The sequence below is a fragment of the Poecilia latipinna genome, unplaced genomic scaffold, assembly GCF_001443285.1.
Source record: "Poecilia latipinna isolate Pla-1442-1.1 unplaced genomic scaffold, P_latipinna-1.0 Scaffold944, whole genome shotgun sequence".
NCBI classification, from domain to species: domain Eukaryota; kingdom Metazoa; phylum Chordata; class Actinopteri; order Cyprinodontiformes; family Poeciliidae; genus Poecilia; species Poecilia latipinna.
The window spans coordinates 351,582-362,261 of NW_015113560.1; the positions used below are offsets into that span (position 1 = coordinate 351,582).

The 10,680-nt window shown below is 37.2% G+C and overlaps 2 protein-coding genes across 3 annotated transcripts in view; both read left to right on the top strand.

Moving 5' to 3' along the window:
* Positions 1 to 2,318, top strand: part of ube3c (ubiquitin protein ligase E3C) — a 28,776-nt gene extending 26,458 nt beyond the window's left edge. Inside the window, exon 24 of the mRNA XM_015049388.1 lies at positions 2,044 to 2,318. Coding sequence (XP_014904874.1) covers positions 2,044 to 2,214 — 171 coding nt within the window. The 3' untranslated portion in view covers positions 2,215 to 2,318. The remainder of the gene's footprint in view (positions 1 to 2,043) is intronic.
* A 4,338-nt stretch (positions 2,319 to 6,656) lies between these two features.
* Positions 6,657 to 10,680, top strand: part of dnajb6b (DnaJ heat shock protein family (Hsp40) member B6b) — a 38,882-nt gene continuing 34,858 nt past the window's right edge. The window contains exon 1 of one of the 2 annotated variants that reach the window (XM_015049385.1): positions 6,657 to 6,810. The gene's annotated coding sequence lies outside the window, so the exon portion shown is untranslated. The remainder of the gene's footprint in view (positions 6,811 to 10,680) is intronic. The other variant, XM_015049386.1, reaches the window with a different exon arrangement.

Below are 10,680 nucleotides of genomic sequence, written 5' to 3' on the forward strand. Positions count from 1 at the left end.
TTTTGAAATATCCAATAAAAAAGGTGTGGAGAAAAGGGTTAATTTTAAAAAAATTTTTTCAGTTTAAAAAAAAAAAAAAAAAAAAAAAAAAGTTTTTATGCTCTCTTGAGGTGGTTTTTGGCTTCTGCAAAAACGAGTCAGTCTCCTGAAGGGGAGATGGAAACACACTTGCAGAATAAGAGCTGATGTGACAAACACTCCTATCCGCTGGTGGGTCTTTGCCTTAACATAGACATGAAACACTAAAACTCTATAAAGTCCAAAACTCCATCTCACAGGGAAGAAGTCTCCATTTTTCTGATATGTGTGATGTGCAAGTTTGCAACCCTGTGCGTCTTGTTTATTACATCCATGTGTCACGTCAACGTTAATTTGTTCCCAACCAACAGATGGAAACGCGCCTAATTTTGCATTTTCTTTTTTGTGACATTTTTAAAGGTTTGCTCGAAATTCAGTTGACAGTTGGATGGACACACAGCTTGTGTTTGTCACAAAAGCTTAAAGTAGCGGTGTGAATACTTTTGCAAAGCACTGTAATGTACTTGTATTTCATAAATTAGAATATCATTGAAAGTTCATTCATTACAGTAACTCACTTCACTAAGTGAAACGCACACATTAATTACACACTGATTTCAAGCCTTAATTTGTTAATTATGGTGATTTTCTGTACATATGTAATAAAAACGCATTATTTAAAGTTACAGTACTATGTCAGACCAGTGAACAACATTTTCAAGACAGAAATACGGGCTTAATAAAAAGTGTGTTTAATACCTGCTTAAATTTTATTTTTAAAAGCTCCTTCTAATCTGACAAATTAGCCTCATTGAAATGCTTCTTCTAATGTATTAAATATGACTGTGATTAAGTTTTCTTCTCACTGCCATTAGTCAAGAAAATATTTGTGTCGCTTTAAACTTGGGAGTGACAACACTAAACTTTAAATCCTTCAAGCTTTAAATGATCCCCTCCCTTCTCATTAACTAAGTTTGACTTTGGCCAGCATTCAGACGCACCGCCCCTCCCACACAGATGCCTCACTTGAGACTTAAAGGGTGGTAATTTGTGGGGGGGGTGACCCCCTGACCTGGCCCTCGGCTCAAGCCAGCAAAGCCTTAATTAGCTGTCGTGAAAACTGCCCAGGATTCATTAGAGGAGAAATAGCTCTGTCAAGAGAAGCCATTTAAAAAAGATGATGGAAGCTGTCTTTTTATTTTTTCCCTCTCCTCAAAATGATAGTTGTGGTAATGATACTTTTTCAATAGGCAATGATAGTTTAATACGGTAATTGTCAGAAAAATGGGGTCATTACGGCAAAGCCCCTGAAGGGCCATTTAATTGGGTAAGCATAGCCGGTGGGACATATAGTCTAACGTTAAATATCGTAATGGAATCAGGGCGGAGTAGTTTGTTCGTGATGGAAACCGTCAGTGTCACAGTTTACAGATGAAGTGGCCTCATCAGCTGCGCGGTTTGATTTAAAAAAAAAAAAAAAAAATGCCAGATGGACAACATGAAACGACCATCCTCTCAGCGTCTCAGCCAAGGGTCAACCCGTGAGCCCGTCTCCCCCTTCAATATCTTTCAAAGCACTAAGCTGATTTTCTAAATTTATACTTTGGCTTTATTCGTTTGGCTCTTTACACGTTTAATCCCTTGTGGAATTTGACATTTATTGCTTAATCGGGATGGGTTTGGAAATTGGGATCATTACCGACACGTGTTGATTCATTCTCCGTCTGGCTCTGTAGACGTTCATCCACCTCGCGCGGCTAATTAACGCCGGACGTCACTGGGATCGAAAAGACGGTTAGGAAGATATGCACAATCACAACGTGTGCAATAAATAGTTAATCAAACCTAAATGAAGCACTGTAACTAAATGCAGCTATGATAAGCAGGCAAATTCAACTCAAATATGCTGTTATAAAATATATATATATATTATTGTTGTAGAATGGGATTAGAAACATCCAGAGACACTTCAGCTGCCCTCAAATATATGTAATCAGTGATTTTTCTTTTTCTTTTTGCCTACAGGAGCTTTATCCAGCCTTCTGCATTCACAACGGTGGGAGTGACCTGGAGCGCCTGCCTACAGCCAGCACCTGCATGAACCTGCTCAAGCTCCCAGAGTTCTGCGACCAACACCTGATGAGGAGCAAGCTGCTATACGCCATCGAGTCGAGCGCCGGGTTCGAGCTCAGCTGAGCCGGGACAAAAAGTTTGTTCGTTTCAGCGCCGGCGGACCCGACGCCACTGAGGTGGCTTTAGAGTAAAAGACTCTAAATAGAAGAGAGAAGGCAAAAAAAAAAGGAAAAAAAAGGAAATGCACTGATTGATTATTGTGTTTCTGTCTGCGTGTGTGAGAGTGCCAAGTAAAAGAAAAGAAAGGGTGAGACTTAGTGGGATGTTTTCTTTTAAACCCTTGTTTTTAGGACATTTTTAAATCAGTTTTGAGAACCATACAGAATATCAGTGTTGCGTCTGACATTTAAATGCCGATGACGGTAAACAAGAGCAATGGCAACTCACTGTGTCATTTAATGACGTGAACTATTATTTTTCCACCAAAGAGAAAGTGGTGTTGTATTAAAAAAGGCAGTACGGCAGCTTGCGGTGCACCAAAGGCTGCTGGGAGGGACCATCTTTGCCTAAAGCTAACAGTGTTTTCGTGTGGAGGTCGTTGAAATTCCAGTTTCTGTCATTTCTAAGTAACTGTGCCTTGCAATAGTATTTATACCCCACAAAGTTTTTCCTTTTTTTTTTTAATGAACTGTTATGCATTTTATGCAATCGCTAAGTAAGGATCAATTAAGTGGAAGGATAAGAATGTAAGAAGATTTCAGATCTAAAAAAATTATGCATGCATTTGTATTCAGTTCTCCTAGTTCAGTCAACCAATTTTTATTTTTATTTTTGTACAAAGTAGTTCAAGTTCCGCCTGGTTGTATTAAGTGTCTGTGAACATCAATTTTCCAGTTTTTCCACAGATTCTCAATTTATCCTTAGGCTTGGACTTTGACTGGGCCACTCTAAACCATGGATATGATTTGTTCTGGCTTTCTGCTGTATCTCCGCCCACAATGAGGTTTTTGTTCTGCTGGTAGATTAGCCGAGTCTTCTTTCGTCTTCTGTTTTTCCTCCAGGACTTCCCTGCATGTAACCCCATTAATCATTGCATAGACTTTGATCAGCTCTCCTGCCTAGTAAAACATCCCATAGCATAATGCTGCTCCCATCATGTTTTGCTGTGGGGATGTAGTGTTCAGGATGATGCGTAGTTAATTTTTTTCAGTGTTTGTTTCATCTGACTTGAGCAACTTCTTTCACCTGTTTGCCTACAAGCCCTACATTCCCACAAACCCTTAAAGGCCTTTGGGAAAATACAAACGGGACTTCTTGTGGCTTTTTTTTCCCCTTTTTCTTCCATAAAGGCTGAGTTTGCAGACGATATACTTAATAGTTGCTCTATTGGATCTCTGCAGCTCCCCCGGAGTTACCAGTGCTCCATTTCTACTACTCAGATTTTTATGGCCTTTCGTTCTCCACAGTTTCATCCCTTTTCTATTAATCAATTAGTCTTTATAAGGCTGTTTGGTCATTGTCATCCAACAAACCTCTGAGGCATTTTGAGGATTTCGCTGGGCTTTATTAAAGGGTACCGTGGTGAAAAGAGTTGAAAACAAATGCATGCATCAGGTATGTTGTAAAACATACCTGATGTTTTACAAAACGACACACACGTTTATGATTGCAACATGGTAAAATATGGAAAAGATGAAGGGCTATGAAAACGTTTGCAAGGCACTGTAACTTGTGTTCAGTTTTATGTCTAAAAACCATTCTCCACACAGTGTCTGACATCTTGAGAAGACTAGTCTTGCTGGGATAAATTAGAGGAAAGCATTATACGATTACGGCTTTGTGAATATGTATATGTTTTAAACCGCTCTTGTATGAGTCATGTATTTGTTATTTGTACAGGTTTGTTTCCGTTCCCACATGTACCCGCTTACGTGAACAGTTTTTGTTTTTCTCTTTTTGCCTGATCAGCACATGAAGGCTCGTGTCCTACTGATGACCTGCGTACCAACAGGGTGGTGAGAGTGAATACGGATATGAATAAATCCGCTTTTCTTTTTGCATTTTCCGTCCATTAGCCGTCCAGTTTTTCTTGTTGCTTGTAATTTACAGTAATGACCGAGACATAAAACGGTGCTTTGTGGGGAAATTTCCGCTCCGAGTTTTACGGCCTCTGACATATAATTAAAGAAACATCCAGTTAAGAAACACTGAGCAGAACTGTGCTGGCCTTGAGATGCATTATCGGGTTGAGCACAAATTAAGATTGTGTGCGTTTATCATAAATCTCGCTGCCCCCCACCCCCGATGCCACACGACCCGGGAAGACATCCATTCCTTTTTGGACTGAGTCCATCTCTCCATCCTATCCTTCTCTTTCTCACTCCCCGCTCGGCTGAAATGACCAACGTCTCCTCTTGTGTCAACGCCGGATCCTCTACTCTTCAACTGGCCCAGAGAACTCATAGCAGTAATTGGGTCTTAAAAACTGGACTTGTCGTTGAAATGAGGGATTTATCTCAATTACTGTGAGATTTATTTAGGTCTATTACCTTGTGATGGATTGTAACTGACAACGTTAATGCAGGACGCTATGAATCTTCTCCAGTGTATACTTTTTTTTTTAAAGGATGTCTGATGTTTGTTGATCTGACTTCAGAGAAAACATGTTTATATATATATATATATATATATATATATATGGCAAGCACCATTGATACACAAGGTAATGTGAAGTACTTTACACAAGAACCAAAATCAAAACAAACGACAAATCAAAACAGCAAGGCGTCTCATAAAAGAATAAAACCATGAGCCCTAATAAAAATAGTAGGTTAAAACGGCTATATTTAAACTAATAAAAAGCCAATACATGTTAGAAATGAAAAGTACCATTTTAGTCCAGAACAGATTGAAGAAGTCTGACGTGAAGAATCTACACAATTACCCGATTAGCAACTCTGAAAATGTATTTAGACCATCAAGATTTGAAAATGCTATTTGAACAGATAGTTTTCATTTTGTCCTGAAGACTATGTAAGCATAAATATCTACATGAAACTGCTAGCTGAAACAAAACATGTATTTGGGCTTATCTGTTTTTGCTTATGACATACTGCCATCTGGTGGCTGATTTGGTACTTAACAATTTAAGCATTTCCAGTTTTTAAAAAAACAAACAAAAGACCAAAAAAAACATGTGTCAGACGATTTCTTCTCCAAGCCCTCTCATCTCCAAGGATGAGATTGAGTAAAGGTCATAATTTCAAAACTCGCACATTTTAACAGCGTATGAGTGTTTATTCACATTTTGATCTGGGAGTTGACCAACCTTGTCTTCATTTTAAAATAATGCTTGTTGGCAGTAGTTCATCATACATTTAATTTGTTTTAAAGTTTACAGTTGCAAGCCATTTGTGTCTCCTTTTAAAATGCATCTACAGTGATGGCAGTCCAATAAATACATAAAGATCTTTATTACAACATTTAGACACAGCTACTGACATTGATGCCAGTGTCCTCTAGTGACAGTAGTCAGAGAAGGCAAGAGGAGATTAAATTTATTTTTAATGAGAAACATAGGAATTTGAATTGAAATGTTTAAAAGCATACACTAATTATTTTTAGTCAATTATTTTTTCATTATTGTATGTTTTATATTGTTAGTAAACTATGGCTTGTGAAATACAGCCTAACTTTTTTAAACCTTTAGTTTACTATACAGCATAAGATTAAGACGTCATTAAAGTAATTTAAAAAAGTGTTTAAGAATAGCAAAATGCTATTCGGTTAAAGCAATTTTAAATAGTTATTAGTTTAAATTTGTTTTTCAAAATAGTACATGACCAAGATGCAGCAGAAAAGAAAAGTGCTGATCAAATTTTGCCGAGCTCACGTGAGGAGCGGGTTTTGTGTCCACTCCTGACTGGAGGCATGAGACGAAGAAATGCTGCCACGACGTCTTTCACATTGTTACAGTGTACATAACATAAGTATTGTTTTCTAAATCTGTCGATAGATGGCGCACCATTTGGACCATCTTCGTCCATGCCGGATAGCAGTTCCTTCCTATGATTAACAAAATTTCATTAACGATATGTTGCTTTAGGTCGGTAACTCCATTTAAAAATATTCGGTTTAAACTCCCAATGTACCTCCACTGCAAGATGTCTTATGAATTTCCACAGTGACACCGGAGACGATGCGTTTGTGTGGACGCTGAAAGACGTGCTACCTTTAGCTATCCCTCGTAAATACAGATTGCAGAATAAAATTCTGCTTTGTATTTTTATTGTTGTACAAACCTAATGAATTCTTATCGATGGTAAGACAATAATCGAACTCAACATTGGAAATTAAATGCAACATTTTCAAAATTGTATTAGAGTAGTTGCATAATTTCTTCTTGCATGTAAGTTATTTATATTGGGGTTTATTGCAAATTGAATCTGTTTCTAAATGTGTGATTCGAGATATATTATGAATATTTTTACGGCCGCAAAAGTACAGCTTTTAAAGGATACCCGTAAAAAGGCCGATTATTAGATTTCCGACAGCACCTGAAGGCAGCAGTCGCAGCTAGTGGGCAAGGCCAAAAAACCTCCACCATCATTATTAACCAGCTGCCGCCGACTGCAGCGACAGTTTCTGTTCTCAGGAAAAATATAGTCTGAACAGCAATAAGAGAGAGTGGGCATTAAAGTGGACATCTTTGTTTCAGAGGTATGTATTGTAATAATTACCTTGTTTAATTTTTTACGGAACATTAAACGCCGTAAGGCTGGGATCGGCCTCTGTAAAATCGGTTAAAACCTGCCGCGCCGCATTGAGTCATATTGTGATGGTGTGTTGTCCTCTGTGCTGTCGTTGATAATATACTTAAGTTATTAACGCCTTTTTATGTCCGATTACGCTTTACGCCTGCACACATATAGGCGGTTTTCGAGATCGTCGTGGGGGGTCTTCTACGGTTTAGCAAATCAAGCTAATTGCTATTACTAGCCACGACTGTTAACTAAATAGCATTAGCTGTTCTACAGTTAGCTAGTAACTATCAGCAACTGTGTAAACTGTGTTTATAAGTAGTGTTTGTTGCGCAGGTTACGAGAGCCTCAAGTTCATGCTTTGGCTCATAATGTCCTAAATCTTGGGGTAAAGCTATTGTTAGCAAGATAAGGTCCACAGCCTAATGTCAAAGTTACCATGACTTTACTTTTTGAGGTCGTTAAAGTTGTTTATTTTTAATTGGTGTGTCGCAAATAGTTTCTGCTGCAAAGTGCGTTTCAAGCCGAGAGACTTTCTAGAAGTTTCTGTATCTGATCGACCGCATTTTATGTGCTACCTCGCTATTTTAGGCGTGTGACTGGCCTGTTTGTGGTGATTTTCAGAAAACCTGAACATACTCAGTAGTTTTCCATTTGATATTTAGTGATTAAAATTACTATAGGTTAACAAGGATAGTTGCTATTGGTGACAAAGTCCCAGGGGGAATGATTAAGTTTCAACAAATGATAGTGATTCATCAACTCTGAATTTATCATTTAATCTGTCAATTTATTTTTTATTAATTGAGTATTTTTAATAGTATCACTGTATATTCTGGTTTTCCTGTTCCTTCCATAATAAAAAAAATATTTCATACCAATCCTTCATATTTGGGGCATCGGTTTTGAACCATTTCTTGCATTGTTTTTTTCTTGTATCAAATGCCTTAAGATCCAAATAAGTGTATTATTTATGTTTGCCTACAAAGAAAAGCCCCAAAAGAGTTGATCCCAATAGAAATATGGGTGTAACAATGAATTGTCATATGATTATTTATTTATTTATAGGGTGTTTACAAATCCTAGGAGCTAATGTTTGGGGCTTGTTACCTTTTCTAACTTTTCTAATTTGCGTGGAGTGAAAAAAAAATTGAGCAACATTTCTCATAAAAATTGCATACATTGAAAATGAATTCTTATGTTTTTCTTCTTCTTTAAAATGTTTCTTATATTAATGGGATTTTATTTGTTGGGTATTAATGCAGGACTGCAAATGTTTTCATGTGAAAAAAAACATGTAAAGAGTGCTTTTCTTAGTAACTTGCATAACTAGAAAGGGCAAAAGTTGGGGCAAACCTTGTTTGGTCAAACCTTGTTTGACCCAACTGGAAAGTTGAAATTGTCAGAGATGTGCAATAATATTAATAATTTTTATTTATGATTCCATTGGCATATCGAATTAAGATCTCAAAGGGCACATTCACATGCTGATGATGGCAAGTTACTAAATTGTAGCCACAGCTGCCCTGGGGCAGTTTAAATGCCATTTTGTGCCATCAGCCCTCCTGGCCACCACCAGCAGGCGAGGAAGGTGGGTGGAGCAGGAACGCTGTGATATTTAAACCAGGGTTCTTGGAACACATTATGGCAAATTTATTTTCTTGTGGTTTTAGCAAGTTATTGTGTCACTTTAAAACAAATATGTTGAAAACTTTTACCTTTAAAAAAAAATAAATAAATTGTTCAATTGTCCAGCTGTTCACTTAAGTTTTTCTTCAGATCTATTTTTGTTTGGATAGAAAATTGCTTATGAAGTCTACAGCTGAAATTCAGAGTTCACATAAGTCCCACTTTAATGACTTTGATAGTCATTTTCTTATCACAGGCAGTAAAACCCTTTACTGAATTTTATGTGTTGTTGCATGACTTGTTTCCTCAAGGCCTGAAACTTTCATATTTTGTGCCTTGTGGTTTTTGTCAAATTAAGTGATTTGATGATATTAATAATTTCATCCACATGGATGATACACTGACGCCACAGTGAAAGTTGAAGGCAAAATCCAGCCCAAAGGAGTTTCTCTCTCCTGTTTTCTCAAGCTCTCGTTGCCCGAATCGTTTCAGGTGAAGGGCGTGGGTTTTATTGTGGTGTTCTTCGCAGTCACCTGGTTTTCTTCTCTTGTCAGCTGTGGTTTGTGTTGGATCTTCCCTGTTCCCTGTCGGGGTTTTTTTTTTTTTTTGTGCTGAGCTCTTGCCTTGTCGATGTCACATTTACTGCGGTGTTCTGGATGTTTTCAAGCACAGACAAACCTCCTCTTCTAGTTGTTTATGAGGTCAGTCACGTTGTCGGAAAAACATTAGGAGTTCGGTTTGAAATCTTAGAAACTTTATTATGAAATTAAAAACTTCCATGTCTTTGTGTGTGTGTGTGTGGGGGGGGGGAGGAATAAAATGCTCGACTCTTATCAGATTTCTTAGTCTCTTGATAAAATCTGAAAGCCACCTGCAGATGATTAACTTGGGTGTTTATGTAGATGTTTGGATGATAATGTTGGTCTGTAAATGGCTGATCGGGACACAGAGTAGACACAAAGGGTTGAGTCTCATCTATATTATATTTATATATTTTTATTGACGTTTTATAGACCTGAGCAGTCATTTCTATCAAGAGAACAATGTTACAGATAAAATACATTTAGTTTTTGAGAATCTATTAAAAGAAATGTATATTGGGGAAAGACTTGCAGTGATGACAAGTGGTTGTAACATGGACTTGGATGTCTCCCAGTCACATGTTGCATTTCAGAACTAACCAGATTACTTAAAAAAATAAAATAAAAACAGAGTTGCCTAGAGATGGCTTAAATGGGAAGATTAATAACTTTTATGTAACCATCTTAACACATTCAGTGTTTCCAGATTTTTGAGTTTGTAAAAAAAAAAAAAAGTCTTGCTCATTTAACATTTGTGCTCCTAGAGTTTAGAAACTCATCGACTGAAACAAAGTAACAGTGATCTAACAAGTCAGAATGTTACAAAGTCATTTTAATGATTCTTTGGCGCTTGCATTGTTTTTCACTTGAAGGCAAAGTTGAAGTACTGACTCAACTCTTATTTTAAGAGTTTTAATGTAACTTGTTGCATAATGTCACCCCTCAAAGGGGAAACTCATTTTGGCACACCAGCGCAACTCAGCTGAACAAAGTCTCGAGCAGATGTTGTTTTAATCTCTTGCTGCTCAACAAGCCTGTAGGTGTTTGATTCACATTACGGTGCATAAAATGAAGAACATTAAGATCGGACCATGCTGTTGAGTTTCCCGGTGTGAACTTTCTCCCACGGTGCAGATCTCATGAACATGTGAAGATGTTGTTTTTAACTGACTTATAAAAGTAACATTAACTCATTTCCAAAAAAAAAAATCTAATTTGATTTCTTTAAATTAAACATGATTGATGTTACCGAGGTTATATTCTTAATTCCTATGTCGTAAACAATAGCTTAAACATTTGTGTGTTTCATTTTTAACCTTGTTTCATCTTAATTTGTTCAACTTTACTTCTTTATTTCATTTTCACTATCTAAGTTTGGATTGGTAACATTATACGTTTTTATTGTTCTGTTACTGATAAAAGAAAATCTAGAAGTTTCTGTTGGAATCCTTGTCAGCTCTCATTTCCTGCCATACATGTAGGGTGTTTGTCTCCAACAAAAAGTCTTGCCTAAAAATGGTTTTGTCCAATGAGGTGAGGGGCAGTTGCATGACGGTGGATAAAGATGTGGCTGTTGTCCACCTGATAATGGAGATAAGTTCAGACTTGGGGTGTGTTCT